Genomic DNA, 15,480 nt, shown 5'->3' on the forward strand with positions numbered 1-15,480 from the left:
TCTGAAGAAGTCTTATGCACTTGAGCAGCTTTTTATAGCTAACTGCCGCCAGAGTAAAATCCTGACATGTTCTTAGTGATAGGAAGCTAATGGCTTTCCTGCATGTTTGTTGAAGCCCATGTGACAAATCCTATACAGTAACTGAAGGAGAGAACACTCATGCACCTGTTTGTGGAAGGGTTACATAAAAAGTCCTGCGACATTATTTTAGCTTCTACCAGTAAGCTGAGCAACTTGACCTGCTTTACCCTTCATAGGATATATGATATTAAATTGACAAGAAGAAATAGGGAAAGAAAAAAAAAAAAAAAGACAAAAAAAAAAAAAAAAGACAGACATGCTAACATGAAAAAACACATTTTATTGCACTTAAGTTATAAGAAAATAAAATTTCTAAGTGAATCAAACCATAGACACAATCCCTTTAAAGGTTGTTTTCCTCCATCATGTCAGGTTGTTATATAACTAAAATTAACCAACTGGAATCTGATTGTTTTAAATCAGACTATAAATAAAACAAAAAAAAAAAAAGGAGGAAAAAAGATCGCCTAGGATACAGTGTTAAACCACTTTCACAGTTCAGCTTGAGTTGTGGCTCTTGGAGAATGAGGCAAACCATTTGACTCTTTCATTTCTCGTTTTGTTTGCATGTGACATCTTTACAAAAACTTAAGTTTTTGCTCTGTCAGTTCCTCCCAGCAATAACTGTAACAGTTGTTTTATTTCTCAAATACTGTAAAACACTAAGACTGACCAGCAACTTTATTTTAATTTTTGTATTTTATAATATTTTTTAAAAATTTTGTCAGTTTTTTAATGTATGTTCATTCCATTCACCACAGCCCTCACAAAGAAAAATTTCCCCACAGAACAGGCTGCAATAGCTTTGTTCTAAGGAATGTGTTTTAATTTTTGCCCAGAAAAAAGAAAATAAGCTTTGCACACACACTCAATTCTTTATTTGCAGGCAAACTTCACTCTTTAATTGTCTGAAACTCTTCCACTCTCAGCCTCTTAGAGGCACAGTTGGCTCAAGTTTCAGTGGCAAAAAGTCTTTTTCTGTAACCAAACTAGAGCAAATTTGGAATTCAGTCTGGGACTAAAACGTCACAGCAGAAAAAAAAAATAAAAAAAAATAATTTGCTTTTCTTTCTTTCATTTAGCAGCATAAATAAGTTTGGCCACTGGGAATACAGTACAGGGGTGGGACAACAATCCCGTAATTGAAGACCTACTTCTAGCACCAGCATTGCTAATTAAATCCATCAGAGGACTCTCAAAACCCAGGACAACTTGCCACCTCAGAGCAACTTATGCATTGAAGAGTGTAAATGGAAGCAACAGTAAATAGATTAAACAGAGGCTAATACTGTGATTGACATTGGCAATGGTTGGCAAAAAAAAGAGGAATAAAAGAAAAAAAAGAAAAAGCTCCGATAAAACTGTACAAAACAATTCACAGTAATATTTTAGCTTTTCCACACCAGGAATGGACTCTTGGTTGTTGTTTGTTTTTTGTTGGTTTTTTTTTTTTTTCATTGCAGATGCTCTCTAGTTTTTTGAAAGTCAACCAGTGACTGCTCGCAGAGGTTGGAAGGGGACCTCTGGAGGTTGTCCGGTCCAACCCCCTGCTCAGAGCGGGGCCAAGGGACAGCGCGTTGCTCGGAGGGGCTGCCGGGACCCAGGGTGGCCCATGGGTGCACGAGCAGGCTTGCCTGTGCAGCTTCTTTAAAGATCTTTGTGGTAAAATAACCTGTTAACAAGAACTGTAACAATTTTTTTTTTTTTTCACCTCCAACTTGCTCAAGGAGCAGTTGGAGGAAAGTAAAGAAATAATTGCACCTGGTTTCATTTCAAAAGTCGTATTTTTGCAAAGCTGCCCCGGTCAAAAGTGTAGCCTTTTTATGTGACGAGACAGCAAACGCCTCTCTTGTCAGTTATAGTTTGTCATCTTTGTCTTCTCCTTCGTAGTCTGTAGGTCTTTAGGATCTGTTGCCCCAAGGCAACATCCTGCACCACCAAGGACAAGGGATTTTTTTTCCTTTTTTTTCTTTTTTCTTTTTTTTTTTCAGGGGGAGGGAAAGGAGAACATCGTCTACACGTTTGGACAAATTCATCTTTCTGCCCTTCACTTCATATCCACGTCAAAGTCCAACACCAGCAGCTTTGTTTCCTCAGTTCCGTTGCGGCTCCCAACCGCACACACTAGCTTTGTGTTAGAAGCTCTGATCCGCCACACGACGCCTCCGCTTCCCCCACTCTCCAATGTGACTAGATTTCGGATAAATTCACCCGTTTTCAAGTCCCAAAGTTTTACAGTCCCATCATCTGAGCTGGTAATTACAAAGTTCTTGTTGAACTGTAAACAGGTCACAGCACTCTGATGCTTGTTGGGACCTGTAACAGCAAACCAAAACATGTTTTACTTGCAATTAGAAAGCAACGTCAGACAGCACTGCATATGGAATAAATACCTGGCTATTTGCATGCGGTTGTTTCTACTAGACATGCTAACTCAGTTTTTGTACGTTACAAGGTACAGAAGCCTTGCCATGCTTTCAAAAAGTGAATGCAGGTATAGGAAAACTCCCCATTATTTCCTTCTTCGTTACAGTGACCTTGTTTTGTTGTATACATGTATGCAGGGCAAGTGTGCACTTGGACATTCATGAAGACGAACTCAACGATCCAAAATTTGGTGGCCGCTGTAAGTGTTTGTCTTCAAGTCTCTTTGAAGCGTTATTATGAGACTATTGGTAAATACTGACAGTTAAACATTGACGTAGAAACATACGCTGTTAAAATGGAAATTTAATTTTCTGCTTTAGCCAGCGATGCTGCATGTGATATACGGGAATGATATAAGACCTTTTTTGTGGGGAGAAACAAAACAGCGTGCTCATGCGCCTGATGCCTGAGCAGCAAATGTCAAAATGGAAACAAAACTCTTTCTTCTTACTGAAATAAAGAAAACCTCTTCCACGCATTTCTCTTGATTTATTGCGACAGACAGTGTACTTTGCCTCCCGATCCAATTAATCACTAGGCTTTGAAACATCCAAGTGACCCCTAAATAAATACATTGACTGACTGTTTTGAGATGTCATTTCCTACATATTTCTGTGGCTTATTAGGCTAATGTACCCATAGCAAATTGCTATCTGTCCAGACCATCTGCCTTTCATAATAGCAAGTGATTTGAATAGATTAGAGAATAGATTAGATTAAGTACATTTTGTTCTACTAATTCAGAGAAAGATCATACAGCTGTCATCAGAAAAATATTTAAGTTGTAAGTGGTCTGCATTTGTTTCTTTGTATGCAATTATTTATCTTTTTTTTTTTTAAATACAGAACCTGCAGCATAGATTACTGCAGGCAGCTTCATTTCCATGAAGGTAGTCTAAGCTCACCTTGCAATGTCTGTAAACATTGTCCTGTTTTAATGTCCCAGATTTTGACTGTAGAATCGGCATTCCCAGACACCAGTATATTGTCCTTGAGTTCCATTCCACTTGTGAGAGACTGGTGGCCTGTCAGCGTGTGAATGCAGTTGCCTGTCTCCACATCCCAAACTCGGATGGAAGTGTCAAGAGATCCACTCACCACATGGATGCCATCAAACTACAAGAAAGGTACATCTATTACAAACAGTTACATTAGGAGCTTACAAAGAAGGCTATTAAGCATTTAATTCACTAAATGCAACATTAGATGCTGTATGTTTGGGAACTGCATCACAAAGTAAAAATCTTCCAAGCAGAAGTCAAAGTAGAGATGGCCACGTTTGGTGTCACAGCAGGTGCTTCATGGTGACAGTAATTTCCTGTTGTAGACATGGTCCATGAGGCACACGCTTCAAGGAGAGAGACTCTGAACCCCTGGTCTTTTAAATGTAATACAGCTCCTTTAACCCTAACGGAATCCTGGCTGCAATGCAGTGTAGCAGTAAAAGAAGGTAGTTCTCCTAATAAAGATGTTGACAAGCCAAACCTGGTTTTCACACGTCAGAGGGACTTTAAGCTGCAGAAGGGGAACAACATTAACCATCTACGCAAAAGTCAGAAAAATGGAAGGAATGTAATTGAAATATGCTGGGTTTAGCCATTTTATAATCGAAATTGTGTGCCTTTTTTAAAATCTTAAAATTTTAACTTCCTAGTCATTGTAGGGAAAGGCGTACAGGCTAACATGGATGTCCACACTCTTGGATTTTTCTGGGCACATTTTACATATAAAATACGTAGAACATGAATGTGTAGAAAAATCAGCTAAGAGATGAGACACTTGACCAAGAGGACTGAACATGTAGAGAATATAAAGGTGGAAAGTAACTTGAGTGATAGTTGAAAATGACATGAGTTCAGAATTCTCAAAAAAGGAAAGGAAAAGCACCTCAGAATAAAACCAGGGGACTTCAAGGAGGAGTTCTTCAATACATTAAGCCTTCCTTCCCATGAGGTTTTTATATATCTATTCTCTGAGGGGAAGAAGAGTTCAGGAGAGTTGGCACTTTCTTAAAGACACAAACTATCCTGGTGTGAAGGAAAGATGGGACATGTAGTAAATTACCAAGACCCACTTGGCTAAAGCACAAGGAATTGTACAAAAAGTAGAAACCAGATCAATAGATGTGTTTAGAAAAGCACGCTGGGACAAAATCAGAAAGGCAGGGCACAAAACAAGGGAAAACTAGCAGGAGCCATTAAGGATGATAAAACACCATTCTGCTTAAAAAACCCAACAAACCCAAACAAGAGGAAGGCCAAAAGAAAAAAGCTTATTTATGCTCAGCGGGAAGGAAACACCGAGCGAGGCCAGCTATTTAACTTTTTTTTGCTTCAGTCCTCAGCCATCTGAGCACAGCCTCACAGCGCTAACACCACTGACAACTGAGCACAGGCTTTGCTAGAATGGGGAAAAACCCACATAAGGCAAGTTGTTTTGAGACAGTCTCGGAGACATCTGCTGCTATCTTTGAGGACCCATGGAAGACAGACAAGTTTCAGATGGCAAATAAAAATATTCCTGTCTTTATTGAAGGGAGATGATGACGGGAGATGGGGAATTATGGATTGGTCGGCCTAACTTCCAGTTTCCAGAAGGAACTAACAAATAATCAGTTTGGTTGTAAGCCCTTAAAAAGGCGGTAAGTAGCAGCAAACACAGATTTGTGGGACAATTATCTTAACTAACATGATTATTTTTTTCTGTGACAGACTAAAAAGCCATGTGAAACAGCAGATGTCTTGGCTGTGTTTTCACAAAGAGGGAGGCAAATTTGAGGGAGGGATACCATCCCGTTCAGAACTTTGGTCACAGCATGATTAGAGACAGCAGAAACAGTTCCAGGGGGGCGGTCTGGCATTTAGGATTTTCATTAGGATTTGGATGACATTTGAAACGGTAGAACCGACCCAAAGCAAAGAGCATAAAAGTCAAGAGATAACTGTGAAGATCTGAGCTTGGCAGTGAATGAATGAAGGTGCAGCTGCAGCCTGGAGGAATGAAGGCTGGGCAGGAGTCTTTGTTATAGCTCGGGCAATCTGACACTACTTGTCTACGTATCTAATAATAGCCAAGAATGAACCCAATTAAGAGAACTCAGCTATCTCAGACTGCTTCTTTTTATAAAACCTGCAGAAAACCAGCATCTTGGATCTCTACAGTCAAACGTGGTTGAGGATGGCACCTAAGTTCAAAAGAATGTAGAGAGGGGCTGGCACATACGCACTGCTTATCTGCGGTATGCACTGCATCGCTGGTGAAAATATACTGAAAAAAGAAACTCAGGGGTATGCTATATAAGGCATATAAAATGATCTTTCACTTCTAGTAAGCACTGGTAAGACTTTGACTGGAATTTTGCATCCTGTTTTGGGCATCCTGCTTTCAAAAGAGGCTGTGAACTAAGTGGAGTTCAGATGAAAGGATGAGGAGTGCTAAGTAGGCCAGCAGACTTGTTGGGTGGAAATACTACAGAATATTTTACTTTCCTAAACAGAACTAAACCAGATCGTTCTAACAAATTTTTTTCCTCCTTTTCCTCAAATTAATTGTATTCCATGTGCATAAGGTATTCGGAAAGAGAGGTTTAAGGCTGGACATGAAGACGGACTTTACTCTGATACTGCAGTGGTCGAGCTGTTACCCAAGAACCCTGAGAATGCGCAGATCGCTTCAAAGGCAGCTAAGAAGGAGGAAGGACACAAAACGGTCAGTAGTCTTCAACTGCTGCGTAAGGATCTCTGGAAAATGGGAGGGGGTCTAAAATGGGGAAATACTGAGGTGTAACAGACCCTGCCATGGAGTGGGGGTGGGGGGCCAGGCTGGTTATTCAGCCCGATCGTTCCATCTAGGAGTTCTGCTGTCTGGGGCTATCTCAGGCCAAAGGGCAGGAACTCACCAGGCGATTTTAAAGACTCTTTCTGCCCTCACCTGTAAGCACCTGTAGCCTCCTGCCCCTCAGAAATTTGTTCTAGAATGCCAAGTTCCATTTACAGGATGTAAATAGTATCGGTGTGTAACATAACCCAATTATTTGATCCATTATTACTACAGTATCAGAGCGAGACATGAATATTCATAAGCCCAAACAAGAGCCTCTGGTGAAGATAAGGCAGAATAACATACGCTGTTCCCGAACTGCCACAGATGAAATACAACCTTTGGAATATTTTTAAGTGATAGGGAGGTAGTACAGCATTTTTAACTTGCTTGTTGCTTGTTGAGAGAATACTCCTCAGCATATGAATATAAGAGAAGGGCTGCAGATTTTTGATAAATTTTGCTACATATTTTGGGAAACAGATTATTTTGTTTGTATTATTTTGAGATATACCTTATGAAAGATACACTTTATGAAAAAGAGCTGTAGCACTGAGCTTCACTTTCTGAGCCACAAACCAGCGTAGTTACATGCCGAATGCAATTTCCAGATTTTGAACTTTTGTTCCGTTTCTTTTTCAAGTCCTGCCAGATTGTGGTGAGAACAGGCGCAAGCATGAAATTACTTTCTTTCGCCTTTCAACGCCTGGAAATGACGCACTGACTCTATGGATGGACGATACGATCTTTTGGGTTAGTGAAGGTACGAAGAGGGTATGTGGGTCTCTGGCAGCTTGGGCCATGCCGCAGAGCAGCACCGTAATAACCTGCACCTGCAATAACATGTCTCGATTGAAAAGCCTCACAGTTGTAGATCTGGCCTCTGCTTGGAGAAGAGGAAGCAGAGGGGCTGGAGATTTACATCAGAACATTACAATTTAGGTTCAGTGTTACTGTGAATCACAATTTGGAACTGGAAGATGGACAACAAAATAAGGATAAACAGATCTGCATAATTCAGAACCTTAATCCGATGGTATTTTTGGGCACATCTTCAATTACTACATCATCCAATTTATTTAAAACAGTAAGTTTAGAATTTCTTCGGGTAAAGCAAAAATATAGGTCCAAAATACATGCAAGTTTTCAACAAAACCCCAACCAAACAACCCAGCAACCCACAAAACTACTTAATTCGCTGGTACAGATTTGGGCTTTATTGTATTGGGTGCTTTAAAGACAATGCTCCTCTAAAACAATCTCAGTTTCTAAATCAGGACAAGATATAACAAGTGCAACAAAATGAAAGAGGGGACTCTCTATCACTGATGCCTCTATATTCTCATGGCCTGTATAATTCTGGAGTAGGTACCCACAATTCAATAAACAAGGTGAAATAAACTGACTTTAAATTTTACTTAAGGCAGCTAAAGCAGCAGATGAAAATCACATACCTGTAATGAGTAGACTCTGTTAGTATGCCCTTGCAGTGTGTGCAGACAGGTCTCTGTCTCTGGATCCCAAACTTTGACCATAAAATCATATGCACCACTTACAACCCTTCTGCCGTCATACTGAACGCACCGAACTGCAGCTACGTGGCCCATCAGAACGTGCAAACACTGGCCCGTCTCTATGTCCCAAACTCTCAGTGTAGCATCTCGAGACCCACTGACCACTCTGGAGGAACAAGAAAACCCCTCCTGTACTTAGCATTGGACACAGAAGTATTAACACAATTAGACTGGATATAAATCAGTTACGAGTTTTAATTTGGGACAGTAAGTAGCATTACTCTGCTAGCCACCAAAGATCTGGTTTGGCGTGACATTTCATTAGGGTCACAAATGGCTTGAGTGTTTTAATTCCTTGCTCTACTCACCTCCTCAGGATCTATTTGATATAATTGGCAATCAGTATTTAAAAAGGCACTTCATTCCTGAACAGCAAAACGATGCCCTAAGAAATTATGAGGACTGTTGTATCTACCTATGAAAGCTTACTAATATGCTGAGCTCCAGCCGGTGCTATGTTTTAATGACTGAGTTAACTAATAACGAACAAAGATGTTCTTCAGAAGTTTGACATTTGGTAAAGTAACGGTTATTCTGCTTGATTTTTTTCAGTTTATACTTTTACAAGCTTTTTTAGGCAAGAACAGAAATGAGAAGGAATTTAATATTGATGGTATTGATATAGAAAAAAACCCTCCTCGTTCTTCAAAAAAGAAGAAATGCAACCAACAGACACTCTGTCTACAGCTTCGTACCACAGCCAAGTAAAAGAGCTTTGCCAATGTTCCTTGAATCAAGACATGGTTTACTATTGCAGAAATTATGATCTAATCAGTTATAAGTTAAATAAACTACTTTAAAAGGCATTCTGTAAAATGAGTAGAAGTTTGTCGCACTGACAAAAAGGAAAAATTATTCAGCGTGTGGGAGACTGGATCACAGTGTAACAAAGAATTAGCTCTGAAATAATGTAGAATGTGACTTAGAAAGTACATGACTCAATTTTCTGCTCTTTAATTAGTACTCTTATGCTTTTGCTTCTATTAATCATCTTGTCCCTTGTGTTGATGATTTACGTAGTTTAATTTGACTGCTTTGCCTGGTTTGTATTTCACTCAACGTTGGATGAGGCACCCAGGTTTAACAAGCATTTTCCGCAAACACAACTGTAAATTACAAGCCAAACCATGGCTGTAGCTTTGGACAGAGCCTTACCTTTTCTCATGGAGATGCATGCAGCGAACGGTGGAGGTGTGTCCGTACAAGGTGTGTATGCATTCCCCAGTCTCAGCGTTCCAGACTTTCAACGTTCGGTCTGTAGATCCACTAATGATGATATTGTCCCTCATCTGTGATGACCAGACTCCGCCTGTGTGCCCAACCAGCGTTCTCAAACACTGAAAAGAAATATTTTGCCTTGTTATCCTTTTGTCGGAGTTGAACGGAAACTTAAGAAAAAGTAATTTAGGAGGTAACAGTAGTCTCTCAGAGCAGGAAGCCAGAAGACCCCTGGAGACTGCTTTGTGATTGAACAAAAAAAAACCCCACCCCTTTTAGACAATACTCTTCAAATTTCTCTCTCCATTGTGAGTACTTGGGACTATAAGGAATTTTCCCTGTAACATTCCCCTTGATAAACTGAAGCGTCTTTCCAAATTTCTCAATACAGGGCATGTTTTACAGCCTTGAGTCATTTTCCTGGCATTTTCCCGAGTCACTGCAGGTTTTCCAACAGCGTTTTGAAGCGTGAGTGTTAGAACTGGAGAAAGCATTCACTTCGTAGTTCACCACTGATCTATAAGCCATGTACTCTTACTGTATTTTCTGTTTGTTTATCCAAGAAACATCACATGCTGTAAGCCATAGCTACAGCATCAATACTGCAAAATCACGTTTCAAACCTTTTCCAGACTGTACTGTTGCCCAGGAGGGAATCCCACACTACATAAGCACAGCCTACCTCCTTCTTTGATCCTGTACGTATGACATGATTTCTCACTATGCAGAGGCAGTGTTTGCTCACACCTACTTCTGTAAAACCTCCATCACTCTGGAACAATGACTTGTCTCCGTCTCTCAGCCTGTATTCCTTACAAGTCACAACTATATACGCTTCCTCACCAGGCAGCAGTAAGCGCTAATTAGCACAGACAAGAAGAGATCCTTGCAAGACCCCTCTAGTAAGATACTCCATGAAGATTCTGCTTTCGCATTAACAACATGATCTCTATAATTACCCACTTTCTAACCCATTTAAATACGTGCCATGTTGATTTTTGCATTGTTCTATTTTCTTCAATCGTGTCACAGGGATACAGTCCTGCAGTGCACACAGCCAGCTACTTCTGCACTATTATTTTTATCAGTCAAACCTCTAACTGCATGAGAAAAGAGGTCAAGTCAAGACAGTTTGATGATCTCTTCTTCTGTAATCTAATGCTAAGCAGCATTAATTGCCATGGCCTTCCTTTAACTGTTAGTTGACTCCTCTTGACGTAGTCCAATATTTTTTATCTGAGATAATGTATCCTAAATACCCAGTCTTTCCGTTTACTCCATTTAAATACTGACACATTTTAGCTTTCTGGCTATTCTCTGGATCTTCTCTTTGTGCTTGTGCCTTTTGAAAACACACCAGTTTTACCCCACAAGTTACTTGAGGAAAAAAAAACAAACGTGAAATACCTATTATCTGCATCAACTGTAATAAAAAAACCCACAACTTTGGTAGTTGTTAACATCCTTGTGAGTTTCTGCTGAAGTGTTGTTCTATTATCACACAATGCTTTATGTCTATCATGTGAATTTTCTTCCAAAACCCCCATTTTTTTCCTGCATCAGTGACAGCATACTAATTTCTGTTGTTAATATCCTGTTCTAACATCCTTGAAAATGCTTTGCTCCTGTGTTGTACATGGAGTTCCTGTTCTTTAACATTTTTTACCAGTCTTCTGCAATTCCTGGCTCCTAGCTTAATTCACTGCTATCAAATCCATCTTTTTAAATTCATAGCAGTTATTCATTTTTACAATTCCCGGTTTTTGGTTGTTTTTTTTATTTCAACCAATTTGCTTGTATTTTAAGAAATCATCCTTCTAAAGCAGTAAGAACACAGAATCCTTATTCTGGGCTTTATATCTGTCAAGGGAATTATTTAGTCATGTTCATTTGCACAAACCAACCTTAAGGGGTTTTTTATTTTACTTATTCTCCGGCATCAGTAAGTACGAGGGCTGATACAGCCTCTTCCATCTTTTGTACACAATTTCTGGCTCTCCTAAAGGTTTGCGGTAGTCACACTAGGATTTGTAATTACATTCCAAAAATTACCAAACAGGAATTGTTAAGTCATGCTCCTGTGATCAATTTTATGTATTTAAAGGAACATTTTGCTTTTCAGAGGGCGGTACATACAAAGGAAGTGTTTTTCATTTGAATTTAGGCTGCCCTTTTCAATTAAAAAATGTAAATTTCAATATGGGTTCCTTCATTACTTTGTTGTAGGGAAGCCAACAGAGGCAGGTGAGGCTGCCTGTTGCTTTTAATTTTATACTTCCCCACAGTAGTATTTACAATCCTGTCAAGGATCTTCTAGGCATGCAAAGACAAATGCTTAATATATTCAGTTTCAACATTACAAAGCAGATACCTTTCACATCTTAAACATGTTATCCTCAATAGCTGTCTTGTTCACATAACTGTATCATTACAACAAAGCTAAGTACACACAATACTAGCCTAGAAGGGAAGTGTTTCCCCGAGGCCTTTTCTATACCCTGGGAGCATGGTCAGTCACCTTAAAATGAAAAACCTCTGTGCTGAGTAGCTGTGATGTTCTAACATCAGTGAAACGTTCAGTACTGTCTTTTTGATTGCACATATTGTTTTGCTTCTCTAAGCCAAAATTAAATTATTGAAGCTTATTAAATTCCTGCCTGAGCTGGATCTAATTTAACAGGAAATATTTAAACCTAAAGCAAGTTATTACTGGTTTGGGGGTTTTTTTGGTGGCTCAGCAATATAGTAGAATATAGTAGCTTGGAAAGGAAAACCAAACTTGCTATTTGAAATCCGAGCCAGTGAAAAGAACGCCCCATTTGAATAACTTGAAAACAACAGAAAGAATGCTGGAAGACAAGTGAGAAAGGGAGATCCAGAGGGGTAAAAGCAGGCTAAATTAAGCTTTAAGGAAGATAAAGTAATGTATCTGTCCAAATTCTTTAGAATCCATGTCACAAATGACTCTCCAAGAATAGCAGAATTGCCAAGAGAACAAGGATACATGCCAATGGTAACATGAGCAGCATTGCAATTTCACATCAAGGTGACTTTTCTGAACCACACTAGTTTCTGTGCAGGAAAAGATGACCCAAAATGTTTACTGGTCCCTTTTCTGATCCTTGCACCAGACGACACTAAAGACCACCCTGCAGTGCCGTCTGATGGCGCAGCAGCATTCCTGACATACCGGTGCTCTACCTGTAGCTCATTTCCTAAGGAATTCAACAACACAACCCACTGACTGACCTTGCCTGTAACCGCTGACCACACTTTCAGCGTGTTGTCGTCAGAGCCGCTCACTATTCGGTTCCCGCAGAACTGAAGGCATGTGATCACATGGTCATCGTGGCCTTTGAGCACCTGCCGATACAGAACATAAAAACGTACGGTCACAACTGAACGCAGGAGATTAGAGAGAGAAGCAGGAGCAACTAAATGCTCTTCTGATTCATAAATTGTAAAATGCCAGAGCTGCTTCAATAATAATAAGGCCCTTTAATCCCATGTGTCAAGTCTAATTTACCACCAGCTGGGACCAAAGAAGGTCTCTTCCTTCTTCCACGCGGTGATACGGCATTGTTTAGCAAGCGCGTGACCGTTATTGTAAGCCTCCTAAAAGTACCAGGAAAAACCACTAATAAAGGTAGGCTGACTTAGTAACTGGACATTGCTCAATTCCTCTGCAGTTATTCCATCTCTTTTTATTTTTCGGTTGCGTTACTTTTACCTTTGAAGAGTTGTTTCAACCTTAAACAAAAAGGATGGGGTTGTATCATTTGCTGCATATTTGTATTTCAGTGGTCAAGGCTGCCTGTATCTGTTTATTTTTTTCCTTACCAGCCAAGCACTGTAATCTATTAAATGCCAGGCAGCACCGAAGTAAAAAACTAGAAAACCATTAACCCAATTAAATACAAACAAAAGTGATAATTTAACGTGCTGGAAATGTGGATTGGAATGTTACTTTATAGAGGCGGGATTTTCAATGCTTGGTTTGGGAAAAAATGCAATTCGGTATATTTTACTGCAATATAGCAAAAAAATCCTTATCAGAATACAGAGGATGAGGAATTTTTTATTTAAGACATCTGAACACTTTTCAAGATGTTCATTGAAATGAAATGGGCATTTAGATAATGCCTCAGGCTGTAATTTTAATAATAATTCCAAGATAACTTGATGTGGCGTATCAAGGCAAGAAATATGGAGCTGTTGCCAGAGATGTACATAAGTCACGGCCAAATAAACAGCAGGATATAGCTATAGGTTTTTCACTGGAATTTTTTTGTTCTTGTTTTTGTTATTTTGTTGTGCGGTAATCAAGAAAACGTTTGGTTTTTTAAAAATTAAATTAAAATTAAAAAAAAACTTAAGGCAAATTGCCTTAAAACCGTAAAAGTCTATGAATATGGGTTTTCTTCATGTTTCTGACTGCTCGTTCAATACCAGCTTTGATTAGACAGCTGCTGTTCTATTTTACAAAAGGTTTGAAGTATTGCTTCATATCTTCATATTGGAAAAGCTGTGATGATAACGCATCAGTGTCATTAAAGAATTTTATTATTTTTTTAATCAACATGGAATTAAGTTATTGTCTTGTGCTGCTCAATTTAGAAGAATATGTATAAAAATAAAGCATGAAATGGTCACAGAATAGTTGTGGAGTATTTTTATGTTGTGACATGGCCAAGCTCTACAAATACATGTGTGTAAGTGTGTGTATGTATGTATTAATAGGTAGCGTGTGTGTATTTACATGTAAGTATTTCCAGTTGAGTTTCTGAGATGACCTGTCTCAAAAGAGACTGGCCTATTTACAGGAATTCATGAAACTGTACAGATTTTTTTAGAACAGCAGTGAAAGAATTCTACTGTATGAAGAATCACATTCTGATTTGCTAATAGGGTGCTCCGAAATTAATTTAAACCCAGGGCAGGTGAGCTAAAATATTTTTTTTTCTGCAATAACATGTTGCTTTTGTGCATAGATAGTCTGGTGTGTCCAAAGGAAAAAAACCCCAGAGCTATGAGCTTATCCTGCTTTGTTCATGGCCGTGCACACAGCTCAGAAACTTACCTTAGGCGATTTCAGTTCTCCTCGCCGCCAGTTGGTATCAATCCTGTGTTGTCTAATGTAGGCGCTTTTCCACGGACTGTGTATAAAGCCTGGTTTTATTACTTTCCTCCTCTTGATATGTAATGGTTCATCAATCCCTAAAATGAATTTTAAAAAAGGAGGGAGGGGGAGAGATGAGGCCACCCCGAGGAGAACGACTTCTGTCCCTCGCAGACCTTTACAGTGACCCCTGACATCACGCTCACGGAGGTGACAGCCTCCGGCACACAGTATTTGCACTGTGTGTCGGTCGCAGCGCCCTGCTCCTCAGCTCTTTGTACCATGGCTTTCCTTTGTCGGCAAGCGTAATCATTACTGCAGTCGTGGCTGAAAATGCTCTAGGTCATCATTGCCTGCTGGCAACCTCCTGGCTTGGTTTTGGATCCCCCTTTCTCAGGCAACGTGGCAGAGTATTTCCTCTTTCAAGTGGGTATCGTCCAGCGCGCTCCCCGATTACTCGTACGCTCATTTTGGACCTTCGGAAAGTAAACCTCTTCGGCTGTGGGCCTCCTCTCTGGTCACCCCCCTTCACTACCTTTAGGTTCACTGTGATTCTCGCTATTAGTGAGCTTTTAATTCTTTTCTTGATTGGAAAGGCTGTCTGCTTTTGGCATTGTCCTCTCCTGGCTGGAATTTCAATATAACTGTGCCCTTTCTGAAGGGACACTTAAGCAGTAGGGCTTTGTTTCAACCTTGCTACTACAGGTATTTCCCTCCCCCCGCCCCCCCCAGTTCTCTCACCCATCTCTCTTCTGTGCAGCTCCTCTCTCCACCACGTCTCCTTACGAGCAAGTCTTGTCCCTTGCCAGTATGTGGATTTCACTCTCCTGCCTTTAGCCCCTTCTCCGGTGTCTCTATCTGCAACTCTTGAATCAACTGCTCCTGCGTATGACTGAACGCCTCACCACGTCTAACCAGTCTACAGTACTGTTCCGTTCACCTGTGCTCTCATGTCTGCCCATATCTATTTTTACTTCTACGCTCACAAATGTAGGCTCGTTCCCCTCCCAGCCTTCTCCTTTTCTCCTTATTCTGTCCTCTTAATGCATTTTCACTGAGGTTTGTAAGAGGAGACTCTTAGAGGAGATTTAAGAGGTTAGACAGCTGGTTGCCACTGCAAAAGAAAACTGATTAATTTGGGTGCCTTTAGAAACAGCCAGCTACATTCACACCATCATGTTTTTTAAAGCCTGTGCATCAACCTCTCACAAGTTCTTGTCTCCATACTTGGAGGCAGCCCGG

General features: G+C 40.0%; 1 protein-coding gene across 3 annotated transcripts in view; it reads right to left on the reverse strand.

The window, feature by feature from the left end:
* Positions 1-341: 341 nt before the first annotated feature.
* The window catches only part of FBXW7 (F-box and WD repeat domain containing 7), a 191,495-nt gene continuing 176,356 nt past the window's right edge, over positions 342-15,480 (reverse strand). For all 3 annotated transcript variants that reach the window (XM_055795248.1, XM_005244693.4, XM_055795249.1), the window contains 6 exons: positions 14,200-14,336; positions 12,369-12,482; positions 9,057-9,238; positions 7,782-8,007; positions 3,414-3,624; positions 342-2,397 (listed from right to left, as the gene is read on the reverse strand). In XM_055795248.1, coding sequence (XP_055651223.1) covers positions 2,129-2,397; positions 3,414-3,624; positions 7,782-8,007; positions 9,057-9,238; positions 12,369-12,482; positions 14,200-14,336 — 1,139 coding nt within the window. In that variant the 3' untranslated portion in view covers positions 342-2,128. The remainder of the gene's footprint in view (positions 2,398-3,413; positions 3,625-7,781; positions 8,008-9,056; positions 9,239-12,368; positions 12,483-14,199; positions 14,337-15,480) is intronic.

This window comes from Falco peregrinus, chromosome 2, assembly GCF_023634155.1.
Source record: "Falco peregrinus isolate bFalPer1 chromosome 2, bFalPer1.pri, whole genome shotgun sequence".
In the NCBI taxonomy this organism is placed as follows: Eukaryota; Metazoa; Chordata; class Aves; order Falconiformes; family Falconidae; genus Falco; species Falco peregrinus.